This window comes from Alternaria atra (assembly GCF_907166805.1).
Source record: "Alternaria atra isolate CS162 genome assembly, contig: 29, whole genome shotgun sequence".
Lineage (NCBI taxonomy): Eukaryota > Fungi > Ascomycota > Dothideomycetes > Pleosporales > Pleosporaceae > Alternaria > Alternaria atra.
The window spans coordinates 742,714-760,432 of NW_025091327.1; the positions used below are offsets into that span (position 1 = coordinate 742,714).

Sequence of the window (17,719 nt, forward strand, 5' to 3'; positions counted from 1 at the left end):
GTCGGGTCCGTCACATTACGGTCATCGCGCACGCTACGACAACGGTAATGTACGATCCCGTAAGAGCCCTTTCCGATCAAGTGGTAGCTGGATCCCTTTCGAAGATGAATTAGAGCTTGTAGTTGGAATTATCGAGCACCTATGGGTAACTGGAGAGCTGTAGCATTTGTAAAGAGCTTACTGAGCACACCAATTATAGAGCCCGTCACAGACCACCAACCCGCGATGCGCAGTCATCTGGTCACGCAATATCCGTCACTAGCCTGAGAGCGACACCTCTGGATAATGGAGAAGGCGTTCGCCTACGAAGCCCTATCATAATACGTCTTCACCCACCCATTCACGATTTCCAAGCGAATTGCGTTCTTTGCCTGAAGCTGACAGTGAATGTGCGGCCAGATTCTAAAACGCCTTCATGTAAAGACAAGGGCACAAAGGACAGTCCTCGAACTCGTATAATGGGCAACCGTAATACAGTCTGGCTATCGTGACCTTGTCAGTGAGACGTGACTACCCCGACGCTTGGCGATTGATGGCGCCAACCATTTTTTGCTACTATTGATTTCCAACTTACCTCAGATTTACCCGAGAGAGCAGCCACACATCATACTATCAAAGGCTCGATTCGATATGGCATAAGATTTTACTATATTATCCAATACGACATTAGTATTGCTGGGGATGCCTTGAGCAATGCCAGATACAGCTACCGCATTTCCAATGAGTACCGCCCTACCAGTCACGTCTAGAAGCACAATCCGCTTGAAGGCTTTGACATGGGCGGCTGCACGTCTGAGCATCGTAACCGTCCCGGCCTAGTCTTCGGTATCGATTTGGATGCTCAGCTGCAGCTCAGCTTCGCCTTTGTTGCTGCGGCTATGGCTGCACCCTTACATACTACACCCTAGCCGAATCATAATTCCAGAACTTAGAAGGCCCTACTACGGTTACCGAAACACAGCTAATGGAGTACCCATACTTCTGCTGCTGTACGCTTGGTCGATTGCAATGCAGCCCATGCCCATCACCTTTACTTTCGACATTCGCAGAACAAGGGGAGGACGCCCAGTGGTATGACTGATCTTCTGAACGATCAAACTAAACCAAAATATAGTAAGGAGATTCTTCTGTCAAGTTCTTTACTAATAGCGGCTCCACTGTCAATTTTAAGCACAATACAATGTGTCACCGGATGTGTGTAGAGAGTAGTTCATCGATAGACTAACAAATATGTCTGAACACCTCTTCCAGCCTTGTTCGTACCACAAAGGATTACTCTTTCACGTTGCAGCCACTGCAGCTTCCGTAGCAGCTACACCATCAGCCTTAGCCGGCTCCTCCGCTGCCCTTCTTTGCTTCCCAGATATCAGGTAGATACTAGCGCGCACCTCTAACAATGGATCATCACTCGGCTCCACACCCTCAACTCGCGGAATAGGATCGAAGATGATACTCTTCTGCTCCTTCGCACTCTCCTCATCGCCTTTGATCTTCTCAACCTGAATCTCACCCAACTCTATAATCTTCCTCTCCTCGGGCCATATCTCCGTCGCATTATCCGTCACATCTCCCTCCTCCGCAACCTGAGCCATCAATTTGAACCCAATCGGCCCAGACTGCAGACGGGGAGCCAGCTCATCGAAAAGGTAGGAGTCAGACTTTCCCTTCAACGCCTCGGCATCAAGATGTTTCTCGCCAGCAACTGGCACAATCCTATACCTCACCACTGTCGTCTTTCCCTCTTTGATCAACTTGAACGCATTCACACCAAAGAACTTCTCCGTCGCAAAACTCTCCGGACTAGGCTTCGCAGCCTGTAAGAACCTTGCCGTCTCTGGGTGGCGGCCAAGAAACTCGGGGACTGCCTCCTCCGCATGCTGCCCTGTTGCCGCTTTCAGAAACTCCAGGAATTCCGCGCCGGTACGTGTGGGGAAGTATGGCGTCGAGTGCGCAATGATATCCGTGTGTTGGCGTCTTCCGTCTTCTTTGGGGGGCAGGTGAAATCGAATTGCGATGCCGCGGGGGTTGGCATTGGGGTCTGTGTCTGCGATTTTGGGAAAGCCGGTTGAGGAGGAGAAGCGCACGGTTACCGGTGTGGAAGGGTGGTTGAAGTGTGGGGCTGTGGTTAGGCTTGAGGACGTGGCGCTGGGTGTGAAGGTTCCGGTGAGGAGGTGGCCCTTTGCGTGGGCTAGGTGTGTGTCAGCTGGGAGCAATCGGGACAAAGAAGTGGGAATCTTTGAAGTGATGCATCACGGAGGGACCCGAAGGAGGGTTAAGCAAGGAGAGGATAGGCAAGAAACAACATACCTGGTCTAAAACTATGCGGTGCACCACCAGCCATACCGCGAAGAGTACTCACGAGACCATGGCTCGTCTCTACTACCTCTGCATTCGTAGAAAGTGGCATGATTCGATCAGTATATAGTGTCTTTCCAGAAAAGTGTTTTTGTGTCTTTGTTGAGAGCCTCAGGTATAAACTGTTCAAGATAAAGCAAGCAAGTGAATCTACAGTTTACCAGCGAGGCGACTCTTACTTTATTTTATATCAAACATTACCGTATACACGTCATAATAAGCACGTATTCTCATACAACCTGATTGCTAACACTAGAAGTTATTCCAAATCGCAACACTCGTGAAAAGTGACTTAATCAACTTATCGATTTATTCGCTGCAAACGATGAGGCAATCCAGGTCGCTAGTCTAATACGTACAATCTTATTGGTGGTGGTGTTTCGAAGGAAGGCTGACAGCATGCTTAGCATGCTTACATCGCATGTTGCATACTAACCAATGCTTCGCTTACAATTCAGAAACGGCCTTTTCCCAGGTTTAGTAAGCCTACAGACTAAAATCGTTAGACGTACGCGTATCTTCAAAACACACGCCCGGGCTGAAGTCGGAGCAATGGACCCCGGGATCAGGTATTGCTTGTCCCTCGAGGCTGGCAGTGCTTCCGATTATGGACCCTTAGACATTATATCCACGAACGTGCTACAGCGCACAATTCCCAACAACCTTATTCGCCCTCTTCCCCACCAACCCATCCACATACCCGAGGAAAACATCCAGATCAATCAAATCAACATTGCCGTCCTTGTTTCCCAAACTTGGATTCGAGCTCCTCATCACCTGTCCACTCCACAGAATACGTAAGTACGCTTTGCCTTGTTTGCGATAAACCTCAAATACAACCTCTGAACCCATACCCACCCAAACCATCTGCTCAACCTGCAAGAAACTAAGTAAACGCGCCAGCGACCCATCATGCGCAACATTATGCCGATAGATAACTTTGTCTTTCCCCACGAGCACCGCCCGCATATTCTCTGCCACCTCCGCCATGAACACGCCATAGGAAGCGGCAGCAGCCTGTAAAGAAAGCGGAGAATCTCGGTAAATGAACGAGTACTCGTATTGACCCAGCCGATAAACAGTGTCAGCTTGTTGTTGGGAGACGCAAAGAGTTGGGTTTGTGATGTTGCAGGGAAGGGGTTTGGCGTGGCATTGACGGGCAGAGAGATTGTCGTAGTAGTGGTCGAACCAGTTGTGCCATTCTGAGGAATCAGTCGGTACGCCGCTTATGGAGTCGAGAGCGGTGAAGAGGGGTGCTGTTGCGGTGAGATGTGCGGTCCAGTTTGAGGCGCTGCTGCCGACGCCGTAGGAACTGTATAAGAAGGAGGCTGCTGGGCACGAGTAGGAGGGGGCTAGGGAGTCGATGGTGGAGGGTTGGACATGTAGTGGTATGTTTTCTTTGGGATTGTACATGCCCTCGATTAGCATGCCGGCGACTTGGCTGGTGATGACGTTGTTTGAGACGCGCCATGTTGTCTTTTCGTTGATGGCCTCTGGGAGGAAGCCGAGCATGTCGTGGTACACGCCGAAGAGATCTTTGCCATGTTGTAAAGAGTCGTCGAGGCCTTCACGGGTGATTTGCGGAAACTGGCATGATCCGTTGAAACCAGTCACAGCGAAGGGATTGACAGGATTGGTATAGACACTCCAGTATGTTGACGCTGAAGTATTACCAGCAGGATTGAGAGGCTCGCCGTAGTAGAAGAGACCCTGATCATTGCAATCCCAGGAATAAGCCTCTTTAAGAAAGGTATTAGAGGCATAAGGTGTGCGCTTGTGATGGCGATGGATACTATGCCAGATGTAAGCTCCTAGGTTAACCCGAATAGAATGGCATTGATACTTACACCTCCACGTACAGCAGCTCGAACTCATCATCGACCTTCACATATTCCTGTTTCCTCACATGCGGCATATTGCACCAATTGTACGTTCCGTACTCGACACCAGCCGGTAATAGCGAGCTATTGAACACGAACCCATTCGTCCCTGTGCTGTTCAACACTCGACCAAGGTCATTGATCCAGCTCCTCTTAGGCGCGTACCAGCCTAGATCTACCTTTGACACATTCTGTGCCACTGTTGTAGCAGCTATAGAAGCAAAGAATAGCGACATGTAGTTGCGTGAGAAGGCCATGTCGATGTCGTGAGGCAGGAGATGAAAGAGCGTGAAAACGGTACAAATCAAGACGAACGCGGACAGAGTATAGAAGACAGCATGATGCATGTCTTATATCTAAACTGCTCAAGGCACGACACCAGGAGCCATTGCAGATGCAGAAGGTCTCCTCGTTGATGACGAACGTTGGGAGCAGAAGCATGGTTGCTGCGCGCAAGACAAGATGCACGATGTGAGATACGAGAAGGCGATTGGTCGGTTGGGATGTCGGAGTGGGTCCGCCAGCTGGTATCTCGGTCTTAAACACGACGAGTACTTCCGATCGTGTTCCTGGAAGCTTTGTGCTGATCACATTTGTTTTTGCATTGAACCCAAGAATTTGGTATTCGGCACGCCTCTCCCCTGCGCCTTCAGATTGATCGGCACTAGCTTCAACAGCCACGATCTGTGATGCAAAAGGGACGAATGTTTTATAAAAGACAATTTTCTGTTAAATCGCTGCAACCCTTACGGTCTGCTTGCTACAAATCCTCCACTGATATCTTAATCATTCGCTAAATACACAGGTTTGAAGCTGATCCCGCATTGCTCCAACTACGCTCAGCGTAAAAGACATCGACCACCCAGATCCTTGTTGAACAGAGCGAGCAGTATCGGGACGGCGTGACTCTAGAATGGTACTAAACAATAAGAAAAAGGGTATGCGCAATTTCAAAATCAGATAAAAACACAAGCTTCCAGATGCAAACTGATATAGGAAAAGGTATTGAAACCTCCAAGTGTACACATATACCGTTTGAGTTGTGCTGACTGTGGAGGGATCAATAGATGCTTCGCTGGATAGATAGTGGATGGTACCGCCGTGCAGTAAATGTTGCCTGTCGTTGATTCAACATGGTCACGTTGCCGGTCAAGCAAGAGGCGTGAGTATTCGGGGTCAAGACGTCTAGAACTCGTTGGGGCGATATGGGCGATACTGGGGACCCCCAGCGCTGACTGCTCGGCCGTTCGTTGCGGGAGCGGAGAGTCCCCTAGATGCTGGTCCGTCCGAAGTCACGATTCGTCGCTTGCTCTTCTCTAAACGGGTCGTCCTCCAGCCCTCGTACCATTGCTCACGGGAAGCCTCGCGTAGTTCAGAGCGCCAATCGCTGAAGACACTCTCTCTAAGCTTGACGAAGTCACAGTGCTCTGGGTTGTAAGGGTCGGCAAATCCCCAGGGGAATCTACGACCGACGACCTCGGGGTCATAAGGATCTGGGGAGATGATGCTAAGAGGCAAGAACGGTGTCTCGGCATTTTCGCTATGAATTGAAGCGGACATGGCGGAAGGCTTGCGGCTGTGACCTTTCCTGGCACTCGGAGGTGATGTCGGAGGTGAGTGCGACCTGGTGGAAGAGCTAGATGAAGCAATCGAGCGCGCAGCTTCAGAAGAGGATCGCTCTAGGATCTTGTTAAGTACCTCGGATTTGCCTTCGCCCTCAGACGAGTGCTCGTATTCGTCCTCGTCTCGCTCATCAAGTCGGTCAGGGTCTTCATCATCGTCACCTAGATCCAGGTTCAGAGCCTCCAAGGGGTCCAGCTTTGCACGCTTAATGGTATCCCAGACTGTCTTCTTCAGATAGCGCATGTGAGCGCCGGTGATTGTGTCTGCCTTGCTGATGACTGGAATTACAGTCGTTCTGGTCTGCAACTCGCGGAGTATGTTGAGATCCAGGCGTTCATCTAGGCCACCGAAGATGGCACTGCCGGCATTTACGATGTTGGACTTCTTGCGGGCGTCGGCTATGTTCTGGTCCAGGCGAATCGGATCAAGGACAAGGAAGACGCAGTGAATGTGTGTATCCTTGGCGCCTGGAGCGCGCACGACCTTTTGCTCCTCGCTGAATGTGTCTTCGAACTTGGACTCAAGGAAGGAAGTGATGATGGGTAACTGGAAGTCGACAATGTTCTTCTCCAGGCCCTCAGAGTCCCAAAGCGTGACGCCGACTCTCTCGCCATCTACTTCAGTCTCGAGGAACTCTGAAGTGAAAGGCGAATCGTCACCACCTACAGCCGTGGCAGGCGGCGAGGGAGTGTGTGGGCGCTTTCGTGCCGGCAGTGCGAGCGCAGTGCGTAGGAACTCGATGAAAGACGACTTGCCGCAGCCCTTGGTACCAATGACAAGGATGCTATGTGATCGTTAGTGCTAGCCTTTACAGATGCATCGTGGGACATACTTGAAAGGTGTGGGGTCCTTCCTCCTCCTCACACGGCGGGGGCTGTTGACGGTGCTGATCTGGCTGCTGGCATAGCTGTAGCGACCGCGGTTGGTCATACTTTCAGTCCTCGGGTAGGGATCGTAGTCCATGTAGGTCGAGGGTGAGGAGCCAGGCACAGGCGGCGCCACAGCGGGGCTGGGGCCCGGGTTGGGAGCCATTCTGTACGTGTCGGTCGAAGGTCGGCTAAAGTTGTGGGCGCTGGGATTGTAGGTGCCGGCTTTGTTGGAGACAATGGCAATGGAGTCTGGACGGGCGTCTTCACCTCCGAAAGTGGCAATCTGGGGAAGGGCCGAGTGGGAGGGCAAACGCGGCGGCTGCTTAGGCAGCATGGTAGCTTCGCGCTGCTTGCGAAGGGCCTCCTCTTGGGCGAGTTGCTTCTGCTTCCTGCTCATCTTGCCGCGTGAGGTGCTTCGATTAGTGCTATTACCGCGAATCTCGGAGGAGCCTTTCCCGCTGGTTCGACGCAAGAAATTGAAGCTGGATCTGCGTGGCCCGGCTTGGTCAGAGGACTGGGACTGGGCTGCTGATGGGCGTACAGAGGGATCAGGAGAGCCGTCTTTGTGGGCCGAGGTATTAGGTGGATTAGGGGACCGGTCGTCGATGGTGGTAGCCATGGTGGGCGGCGGGAGGGCTCTTAATATCAGTGGCTGCTACTTCGCGCGCGTGTAATCTTAGCAATGGAAGACTGCAGCAGCGTAGTGGACAGTCTTGCTGGGTCGGGCTATCCTGCGCACGGCACAGCAATTCGGGACGGATTGGCGTCCTAGTCAAAGTGAAATTGAAGGAGGAGATGCCGGCTGCGTCGCAAGGTCAGCACCTGCTCAGACGCGCATCTCGATGGCGCGTGCGGGTGAAAGGCCCAGGGTCTAGTTAGAGGCTTTGACTAACCTTAAGGCCCGAGACTACTGCAGGAACGATACGGCGCAATGGCACCCCCGGATTCTCGACAAAAGTAAATCGCCGTAGTTTAATTGCGCCAGGAAGAAGAGAGCCAGGTGAGGGTGCAAGACAAGCCATGGCAACCACCACAGACGTCAACAAAAGCGTGACGCGTCTCGGCAGGAAGAAGGCTGGAAGGAGCCGTACCATTGGCCGCGGCTTCTCGACGTTGGATGCACAGCGGGAAACCACGATGGTGACACTGACGGGGGTGTGCACGCCCCCAAATATCAATGCGAAACAGCTGGCCTAACCAGACAACCACCGGCAGCGCGACAATTTGCAAGCAGCGCCCAATGAATCTTCACAACACGGCAGATTCATGTTGTGTAATCCTTATCGCTACGCCGGCGACATGCAGCTAGGGTACCGGTCCCTGGAGATCGTCATGCACATGAATAGGGGTTCCCGCTAGCGGATGCTCATTTATGAAGCCCTGGTGCCCAGTGCAGAGAGGGCTGAGGAAGCTGAAGCCATGTGTTTCTACTGGTCAAGGAGCGCATTAACGCCATCTCCGATCCGACACAATGCTTCTGGGAATACCCACGATGTCGCGTCGCAGAAAGACAGAATAGACCTGAATAAACAATTCTGGCGTCATTGTACTCTCTTTTCCCATCAAACACGAACAGGAGTGGGCGTTGGCTCTTCCAGATTCAGCATCCTCACCAACGCCAACAAACTGCGCCTCCCGATATTTCAAGCAACACGTCTCGGCTGTAACATTACGCAAGACGTGCGCCTATCGATATGCCCCACACAGTGCGATTCAGTTGTCCCATGGATTGCTCTCCGGCCCGCTCGATCCTACGGCAACCTCAGCCTTCAAACTCTATCCAGTAAACCTTCCACTCTCCGCGATCTTGCTCATGACCTCGTGAGTGTGCTTCCAAACCTTCTCAATGCCACCCTCTTCCCTCAACTTCTGCGCTTTCTTTGTATCTGCCAGGATGTCCCCATTCCAGTTCAGGAGATAGCCTCCACTCCCTTTCACGCCATCACTTCCAACGACTTCTGTCTTGGCGCCATCTGCCCTGGGGGCGTAACGCGGCGCAGTGGCAGCGAACAAGTGTCTCTCGCCGCTTTCCACTTGCGGAACGAATATAAAACGTCCAAATAGGCCACCCAACACAAACATGACAGCGTTGTTGAAGCGACCGAATAGTTCACGCGTTGCGCCCGTCTCCACACCGGACGGGTATGCGTGGATGTAGCTCGTCTTCGGGTTTTGCGTTGCCAAGTGAGTTATGGAGAGATTTGTCATGGCACTCGCGTGATATAGCACCTTTTTGAGACTGAAGTTATGCCTGAGGGAGAGGTCGGAATAGTCGAGGCCTCCCAGCCTTAAGCCAGCCTGCGGGTCCAGGACATTGACAACGCGAGAGAGATTGTTCGCCTCGGAGGCATTATTGAGCAGCGGTGTGAGTTGGTTGATGAATCGCATTCGTGAGTAGTACTGCACCGCCATCTTCCTATCCAGACCCTCGGCTGTCTCGTCTCGTCCCTTCATGGTAAGATAGCCGCACGTCATGAATAGCACGTTGACTTGCGTCTCCTTGCTCTTGATCTCACTGCATGCTTCGTCCACGTTCTTCAACAATGAGAGATCCTTTTGAATGAAGCTGACCTGGGATGAGCTGTTAATGGAGCTGAGCTCTTTCATGATCTTGCCAGCTTCAGTCGCGTTGCGGCCAATCAAGTAGACATGTGGTGAGGTGGTGTTGCGGACGAACTGTAGAGGTGAGGTACAAAGTCAGTGTATGTCTCACATGCCTTTCGTGCAGTCGCGACTTACTTCTCGAGCTGTGAAGACGCCAATGCCACTTGTGCCCCCGACGAAGACTGCAACTAGTTTTGGGGGTAAGCTCTTCAGCGATGCATTGTGAGCGCGAACAATATCAATAGAAGTCATGGTAACGAGGTTAGGATTGATAATATTTGGTTTGAAAACAAATCGTGAAGGCACTGAATTATTGCTCACTTGCGGTGGTTGTTGTCCTTGATAAAGTGTTCCAAGGTTTGGATGCCTGATGGATGCAGCTCAGACGAGCGTCCCAATATTCGTCCGCGTCGGTGTCGACGGAGATACCATCATCTGAAGATGTTTGTATCGGACTGAATCCACCGGAAATACCGTTCACTCATGCTGGCGAGCAATTTTCAGCAACGAGAACATTCGTAGTAACAGAAGGTTGCTGATCAGGGCTCAAAGAAGTTCAAGCTTCCGCATCCGCCGAAGACAGCGCTAGTCTCCACCAAACCCTTACTCTTCACCCCACCTGGTACATTTCGCGACATGACTCGATTCACAGTTTGCACAGTCCTCGCTGGGAAGGGAACACGCCCACCATGAATGCACTAGGTGATATGTCTCCCACCTTGGATCCAACTCAACTTGCTGCGGGACATGCCCCTCCAACGCCTCCGCACGAGAATGCGCTCGACGATATCTACGGTTCCGCGCCCGCCTCACCCACACTCTCCACGAACGTCCTTCATACTCGCCCCCATGAAATCCTCTCAGATCTCCCGTCCCGTCAGCGTGCACTGGATACAGATGCCTACCGCGAAGGTCTAGCGAACAGCAAGGGGCAATACGTACAAGAAGGCTTCGATGAAGGTTACTCTCTCGGCGCAAATCTAGGCTTGAGGGTGGGGTACATACTGGGAATCCTACAAGGCTTTGTTGCTGCATGGAGAGGCCATGATGAGCAAGTGCACAAGGAAGTAACACAAGTCTACGAATCTGCACACAAGGAGCTTGCAATTGAGGAGCTGCTAGGTCGTCAATGGGTAGACGAAGAAGGAATATGGAAGTGGGGTGTTGTAGGGAAGGAAGATGATCCTACGTTTAGGGAGGTTTCGGACCAACATCCTCTAGTGACGAAATGGATGAGTGTGGTTGAGGGGTTCGCAAAGAGGTGGGATGTTGATCTCAAGGCTGTCGAGAAGAGTCAAACGCCGCAGGATGAACAATCGTGAAGCATATTCGAAGACTGGTCTACTGTCCAGCACCATCTTTAGAGTGCGTTGAAATTGCGCCAAAGCTCTTATCCGTACCAGCAAGCGTTGAATGGGGTTACAATGCCGTCCCAGCTTTCGGCTTGCCGTGCTGCAAGTCAGAGTACGCCACAACCCGCCCAACGGGAAGGCAGATTCCTATGATCGGACGAAGAACAAGGGTCTATGGTATCGGGATAGGACCGTTCAGGCTACGGAGTCCTGGACGGGTCGTAGTTCTTTGGTAACCCTGCATCGAGCGTTTCCGCAAAGTCAATTCTTTAACTAGGGGAAAAAGACATGGCGTTTCAATAATCCCAGGAGATTGGTAACCAAGGCGCAGATGGAGTGGGATATTCGGACTAGATCGGGATTAAGGTTGATGTATCTCACGGTGCACGGACGAAATAACGGTTGTAGTCGGGGGGCGTGAAAATGCCGTCATGACTTTAAGTCCGATTATGCGCGAAAGATAAACCAATCTTACGACGTAGTCCTCATGCCATACCACACTTTTCTCGTGCTGTTTTCGTCTTGCCTCCGACAGCCATGATACATGGCCTGTCTGCTCTTCGAAGAGCACCTGCACAATATGCGACATCACGCCTGCTGACGTCAAGCTTCGCCCCCACGCGACTCTACCAGGCACCACTCGTGCGCCGCCTGCAAACACAACAATGGGAACCTCTACGCCCTCCCAACCCCGCAGACCTGCCCAAACCGAGACAGCGCAAGATTAAACCTCCGTTCACTCGCCGAAAATGGGTGCGCCGCCTTGCTGTCATCTCTGCGCTGCTCGGTGCGGGATGGCTGGCTGACAGGCAATTCTACGCCTCCTCCATTACACGCAGTTTGCGCACATTCAAGACGGGTCTTTTGATAGGCATCGATTACAAGATCAATTTCCGTGCGCACCCACCGCTTGCGAATAGCATCGAGGACCTACATGCGAGGAACGCAACGAGGATATTTGATCTGTTGCGATACAATGGTGGACTATACTTGAAGATAGGACAGGCGATTGCTATGCAGAGCGCGATACTGCCGCCGCAGTTCCAGAAGATGTTCCAGCAAATGTTCGACGATGCGCCGCAAAATGAATGGTGGGAAGTCGAGCAAGTCATACGAGAGGATTTCGGCAAAAGCGTCGAGGAGGTCTTTGGTGTCAGCTTTACACGTGAAGGACAAGATGGTCGGGGTATAATGGAGAGGACTGCAAGGGCCAGTGCAAGTGTAGCCCAAGTGCACTGGGCGAGGCTGGCAGATGGAAGGGAGGTAGCGATCAAGATTCAAAAGAGAGAGATTGTGCAGCAGGTCGGATGGGATCTGTGGGCTTTCAAGGTTGTTTCCAAAGTCTACACTTGGTGGTTCGGTATTCCGGTCTATACACTGGTTCCATACATCTCGGAGCGCCTGATGCTGGAAACCGATTTCGAAAATGAAGCGGATAACGCAGTAGAAATGAAGGGACTTGTGGCTGGGGAGCCACGGCTCAACGGTCGCGTCTACATACCTGCAGTGTATCGCGAGCTTTCGAGTAAGCGTGTCATGACTGCGGAATGGATTGAAGGCGTGCGTTTGTGGGACAAGGAGGGCATCACAAACAGTTGGAAAGGCGGATGGCGCAGTGGCAGCCCTGGTGCTGGTGGCAACCTTCTTCCACCTATCCCTAAGGATGCCGAGGTTGACACACATGTCCCGGAAGACGCCACACAGTATGAATGCTTTAAGCCGGACCGTAACTCATGGCGAGGCGATGACCGCAAAGGCGGTCTCGGTGTTTCACTGAAGACTACCATGAACACCATCGTTGATCTCTTCTCAGCGCAAATGTTCCTTTGGGGTGCGGTACACTGCGATCCTCACCCTGGAAACATCTTCATCCGCCGCCTACCCAACGGACAGCCCGAAGTTGTCCTCATTGATCACGGTCTATACATTCGCATGGACCCCAAGTTCCGCCTCCAATACTCGGAATTCTGGAAATCACTCCTTGCCTTTGATAACGACAAGATCGAAGAGATTGTCAGTAGCTGGGGCGTCAAGCACGCCGACATTTTCGCATCAGCAACGCTCATGCGTCCGTACCAAGGTGGTGACAATAGCGTAGCAGCTGTTCTCAAATCCGAAAGAAAGGGAAAAGACCAAGCTGAACGTGCCTTTGAAATGCAAGCTAAAGGCCGCGACGCCATCAAGCTTATTCTTGGCGACGACGCAAAGTTCCCTCGTGAACTACTTTTCATCGGCCGTAACCTACGCATCGTACAGGGCAACAATCAATTCCTCGGCTCACCTGTTAACCGTATCAAGATCACTGGACTATGGGCTAGTAGGGCGTTGATCGAATCCAAGGACCTCAGCGTGAGCCAGAGATGGAAGAACTGGGTCAACCATCTGCGCTTCCGGTGCGTACTGGCACTCAGCGATGCGGTATTCTTCTGGAGTAAGATCAAGCAGTTGGTTGGTGTGGGTGGAGGTATGGAGGATGACATTGAAGCGCATATGCGCGTTATGGCTAAAGACTTTGGCGTTGAGCTAAATCACGGTGTGTTTGAGGGTTGATAGCTGTAGATGTATTATAGATGTTTTGCTCCCCTCATAGATAAGACGGGTGCATTTCGCTGATTTCTGGAGTGTATGAACTATTTACTACAAGCATCGCTCGATGTAAACGGAATGTTATATGTGTGTAATTACGAGTCCAGGCAGTCATCTCACCTAAAGGAATTGACACCTCTTCTTTACCGTGTACGTGCCCTTGAGCATGGACGTGTAGCCCATAATGACGTGCCGCGAAAACGGGCCGAGGTAAAACGCGAACATATCCACGACACCGTTGTTAGCAATCCATCCACGCGTCAGCAACTTTATCGCATTGCTGCATCATTCTCCACTACACAATCAGCGTCGCAAGCTGAACAATTATTCGTCAACTCTCTAAAACCTTACGATTTAACACATACACACGCCCAATAGATACCCCAGCTTTGTTAACCGGACCGAGGCCTGTCGCGTTCTTGCGGGGAAAGCTTACTATTCAATTATAACTCACCTCTTTCGGCCGAAAGCCTGCATCATATCACCATTTCATCAAGAAGAATAGTTCATCGAACTTTCCTTGAAACGAAGCGTCCTGGTCATAGTCGAATCTTGTTTAGTCACCTCATAGAATTTTGGGAAAACGTTAGAAAACGTCATGACTTCTTCATCGGATTACTCTGATATCAAGTTTGAGATCAAGGGGAAGATCGGTATTATCAAGGTATGATATCTCTCCATTCATACTCGTTCTACCGTGCCGGCATCCTCAAGAATCTACCGAGAATGATTCTTCACATCGATTCATTCATACCCGTATCACGGTTTAAGCCTGTTACTAACACCATAGCCTAGTTCAACCGCCCCAAGGCCCTCAACTCCTTTGGTGGAAACCTCATCCCAGACACCATTGCCGCACTGCGCGTTCTGAACGAGCACCCAGACACCATCTTCACCGTCCTAACAGGCGAAGGACGATTCTTCTCCGCCGGCGCAGACGTCAAGGGCATTCCCGGAGCCGGCGAAGAATTCAAAAATGACGGAGAGAAGAAGTTGAGCTATCTGGCTCGTTTCCACTACGCTACCGAGCTCCTCCGTTCGATGATCGACCACCGCAAAGTCCTCATCCTCGCCTTGAATGGCCCCGCTGTCGGCGGCGGCGCAGCCTGGTTCCCAGGTATCGCGGACATTGTCCTCGCTTCCTCTACAGCCTGGCTACAATGCCCCTTCTCGGCTCTGGGCCTAGTTCCTGAAAACGGGTCTGCCCTCTCCTTCGCCCAGTCCATCGGTATCCACCGGGCTAACGACTTCCTCATGTTCGGCCGTAAGCTATCCGCGCAGGAGCTGGTTGATGCTGGTCTATATAATTACGTGTGGGACGCTACGGGTGATGAGTTCCAGGGTAAGGTTGTGGAGTTTTTGCAGGAGCAGTTGAAGAGCAATGATGGAAAGAGTATGATGGAGATGAAGAGGCTGCAGAATGCGCCTATTAGGGATGCAAGGCTGGTGGCTGTAGTTAATGCCGTTGATGCGCTGGCGGAGCGATTTGTAGAGGGTGCGCCAGCGGAGAGGTTTAGGATTAAGAGGGAGGAGCTGGCGCAGAAGAGTAAGGCGAGGTCGAAGATTTGATGGCGTGAGTACAGTGGCTGCATACGTAGAGAAAGAAAATACTGTATATTCTCTTGTTTTCTTAGTACCAGTTTGATCTCTATATAAAACTTAGTGATTCAACTCTTTGATTAATGCGCACCTAGAGGTCTACTATGCCAACCTAATTGATCCACCAAACATTGCTGACCCATCTAAGCATACTCGACCGTATTCCTCAAAGTACCAATCTCGGGACTAAGATTAACCTCGACTACATCTCCCGGCTTCAAGAATTGCGGCTCCTTCATCGCATACCCGACACCCGCACATGTGCCTGTCATGAATACCGTCCCCTTCTTCAGCGTAGTCCCCTGACTACAATAACTCACCAGCGTAGGAATCTTGAAGCACAAATCATCAATGCCCGAATTCTGTCTCAAATCCCCGTTAACAATAGTCTTGAGGTGCAGTTTGGACGGATCAGGGATGACTTTGGTGGATACGAGCTGGGGACCCAGAGGCGCGTATGTGTCGAAGCCTTTTGAGAAATTCCACTGGGGTACTGTTCCGGCGAGAAGGGGGTCGCGTTGGAGTTTGCGGGAGGAGACATCGTTGCCGGATGTGTAGCCGCCGATGTAATCAAAAGCATCAGCTTCAGAGACGTCCTTGGCGTCCTTCGAGATGATGAAGCAGAGTTCGCCTTCGTAGTCTGCTTGGTTGTCTTGCGCGATTTTAGGGATGACGATGGGGGCTCCGTGGTCGTTCAGGCATGTGTTTGCTTTAATAAAGGTTGACGGGTATGGGGGAAGGGTGCGGCCGCCTTCTTGGACTGTGGCGAGGTTGTTAGTGTGGCAAGAGGGGAATGAGATGATATACAGGTAGACTTACTGTGCTTGATGAAGTTGAGACCTATGCACCGGATGATGGGTACTTCGTCTACAGTCACGGGACCGAGCAGTTTCTTGACGGTTACTTCTTCATCTGTGACCTTGGTAGCTGGGTCGAAGATATCGTTGTTCTTGACATCAATCACTTTGGCCTTGAGTCCCGTCTGTTCTGTTGTAGTACCGACATCGAAGTCTGCAGAAGGAAGAATTGGCTGACCCCGCAGCTCACGGCCATCTGTTGCGATGAAGCGAATAAGTCTGTCCCAGTTTGGTGCCATTGTTGCGGTGTATCTGAGAGGATGATGAATTTCCAACCAGTTCTTCGAGCAGGGTTCCGTCTGTATTTGTAGGATCGGAATGTGAGTCTATGGTGGATATATGTTCTACCGGAACTTGCTAACGCGAGGTCGGAAAGATGTGGGGAGGCTCGGAATTGTTGAGCGGGAGGCTAGTGCGGGGCATATTTTGGGAGAACGTGGTTCAGGAACGCGACGCCTAGTCCTTGTCGGCGCTTCTTATGATGCCGCAACATGTGGTAGAAAACTATTCCTTGTACTGTTTGCTCCACGCGCCTCCTTGCGGTCCTTGAGTCAGTCGGTAAAAGTTGGCGGTACTTAGTCAGATGTTTAGTGTTAAATACTGGCCTGGATTACCTCTGAGCGGGCTTTGTCGTGAGACCAAAGGTTATCAGATATTCGAAAAGCAGAACATTAATATCGCTTCCATGACTCCTGGAGTTTGGGCAAAGAGCGGCGCTTCACCATTGGATAACTTCAAGCTGTGATGGCTCGATAGTCCAACAAAACCTTGCGATGTATTTTCTAGTCTCTCTGACCCGCGACAAGTCCTTGCCTTTCCTCCTCGTCCTCATCCTCCAAACGCTTCGCAGGATGCTTGTACAGCACATAATGCTGCAGCATGAAGATGATATCAAACACGATAGTGATGTTTCCTAGTCCGAATTTGACTGGATTACCAGTGACACCACTCCAATCGTTCTCTAGCGCGGAGTCGATGCATAGCTGCGCGAGCGAAAGCCACCCACCCGCAAAGTCTAAGAGCATGGGGTAGATACTCCACCCCAGTGTCGACTTGCGCTTGTAGTTGACCCAGGCCTGCGGTATGTATTTGAGGAAGACAGTGAGAAGTTTCACGTAGCCGAGCGTGTAGATCTATTTGTTGTTAGCATGAATTCGTAAGGTCAGAAGGTGTAGAGCTGAAATAACTCACAACATCGATCCACGCCCACCCTTCTGCACCATTTCCGTCTGCCCCCCTGGTCTTCACAAGACCTACCACGACCACGATAGCAAGCACACATCCCCACCAAACTCCTAATATGACCCGGCTGACCTTCTGCCTCTTGCCGATCTCGAAGCCCCAGATCTTCTCGAAGAACTGGCTGTATATGATTACACACATGACGGCACCATGTGCCGCAAATAGAAAATCATTGAAGCGCACTGTTGTCTTGAGCGCTTCAGGATGACGGTACGCGTATTGTGACTTGATGGTTGGCGAATACAGGAAGCAGGCAGTGGAAATAGTGTAGCAGGTGAAACCGAGGACGTTGAGAGTGGGAAAGTCTATTGCAAGACCGAGCGTAGATTTGCGGAGGAAGTTCGATATGGGCTGGGGATAGAAGGACAGGGACCTAGCTGTGGGGTTAGTATGCCATTCATAGAGTGTGTAACAAGGGGTAGGTGGTGCTGACCACGACAGGAAGTATGCCCAACCCAGTACGCGCGATATCGCTCGCGCAAAAGCTTCAAGCTCAGGATTTATCATCATGATGGAGAAAAGACCTCAGGGAGAGGTATGTACACGCGCGATAACGATTGTGCGGCATGCGGATTCGCCGTGTCGCGATAGCAGAGACGAGAACGTAGCGAGTGCCAAACCAAAGAGGATGTGTTATTAAAAACAGCCAGAAGAAAGAGACATGTTGCTGAGACAAGCGCTCATGATAGTCGGCGCCTGATGTCGAGGCGTGTACTGAACATGTGCGATTGCGACAGAGATGCGCGCATGCC

The 17,719-nt window shown here is 51.4% G+C and overlaps 8 protein-coding genes across 9 annotated transcripts; 3 read left to right on the plus strand and 5 right to left on the minus strand.

Annotated features, from left to right (window-relative positions):
* Positions 1-1,280: 1,280 nt before the first annotated feature.
* ALTATR162_LOCUS8541 (uncharacterized protein) lies at positions 1,281-4,492 on the minus strand (the record flags this gene model as incomplete). The annotated part of the gene is made up of 3 exons (XM_043316171.1): positions 1,281-2,188; positions 3,210-4,147; positions 4,203-4,492. The coding sequence occupies 3 exons, from the start codon at positions 4,490-4,492 to the stop codon at positions 1,281-1,283; spliced, it is 2,136 nt and encodes a 711-aa protein (XP_043172106.1).
* A 928-nt stretch (positions 4,493-5,420) lies between these two features.
* On the minus strand, positions 5,421-7,346 carry ALTATR162_LOCUS8542 (uncharacterized protein; the record flags this gene model as incomplete). The annotated part of the gene is made up of 2 exons (XM_043316172.1): positions 5,421-6,642; positions 6,691-7,346. 2 exons carry the CDS (start codon positions 7,344-7,346, stop codon positions 5,421-5,423), a joined length of 1,878 nt encoding a protein of 625 aa, XP_043172107.1.
* A 1,157-nt stretch (positions 7,347-8,503) lies between these two features.
* On the minus strand, positions 8,504-9,583 carry ALTATR162_LOCUS8543 (uncharacterized protein; the record flags this gene model as incomplete). Its single annotated transcript, XM_043316173.1, has 2 exons — positions 8,504-9,403; positions 9,467-9,583. The coding sequence occupies 2 exons, from the start codon at positions 9,581-9,583 to the stop codon at positions 8,504-8,506; spliced, it is 1,017 nt and encodes a 338-aa protein (XP_043172108.1).
* A 437-nt stretch (positions 9,584-10,020) lies between these two features.
* On the plus strand, positions 10,021-10,653 carry ALTATR162_LOCUS8544 (uncharacterized protein; the record flags this gene model as incomplete). The annotated part of the gene is made up of 1 exon (XM_043316174.1): positions 10,021-10,653. The coding sequence occupies one exon, from the start codon at positions 10,021-10,023 to the stop codon at positions 10,651-10,653; it is 633 nt and encodes a 210-aa protein (XP_043172109.1).
* A 567-nt stretch (positions 10,654-11,220) lies between these two features.
* Positions 11,221-13,233, plus strand: ALTATR162_LOCUS8545 (uncharacterized protein; the record flags this gene model as incomplete). 2 transcript variants are annotated; one of them, XM_043316175.1, is made up of 1 exon in its annotated part: positions 11,221-13,233. In XM_043316175.1, the coding sequence occupies one exon, from the start codon at positions 11,221-11,223 to the stop codon at positions 13,231-13,233; it is 2,013 nt and encodes a 670-aa protein (XP_043172110.1). The 2 variants fall into 2 exon arrangements, with proteins under 2 accessions (XP_043172110.1, XP_043172111.1); XM_043316176.1 differs by having other exon boundaries at positions 12,220-13,233.
* Positions 13,234-13,867: 634 nt separating this feature from the next.
* ALTATR162_LOCUS8546 (uncharacterized protein) lies at positions 13,868-14,838 on the plus strand (the record flags this gene model as incomplete). Its single annotated transcript, XM_043316177.1, has 2 exons — positions 13,868-13,933; positions 14,065-14,838. The coding sequence occupies 2 exons, from the start codon at positions 13,868-13,870 to the stop codon at positions 14,836-14,838; spliced, it is 840 nt and encodes a 279-aa protein (XP_043172112.1).
* A 173-nt stretch (positions 14,839-15,011) lies between these two features.
* On the minus strand, positions 15,012-15,964 carry ALTATR162_LOCUS8547 (uncharacterized protein; the record flags this gene model as incomplete). The annotated part of the gene is made up of 2 exons (XM_043316178.1): positions 15,012-15,628; positions 15,688-15,964. 2 exons carry the CDS (start codon positions 15,962-15,964, stop codon positions 15,012-15,014), a joined length of 894 nt encoding a protein of 297 aa, XP_043172113.1.
* A 543-nt stretch (positions 15,965-16,507) lies between these two features.
* Positions 16,508-17,477, minus strand: ALTATR162_LOCUS8548 (uncharacterized protein; the record flags this gene model as incomplete). The annotated part of the gene is made up of 3 exons (XM_043316179.1): positions 16,508-16,858; positions 16,917-17,340; positions 17,401-17,477. The coding sequence occupies 3 exons, from the start codon at positions 17,475-17,477 to the stop codon at positions 16,508-16,510; spliced, it is 852 nt and encodes a 283-aa protein (XP_043172114.1).
* Positions 17,478-17,719: the final 242 nt, after the last annotated feature.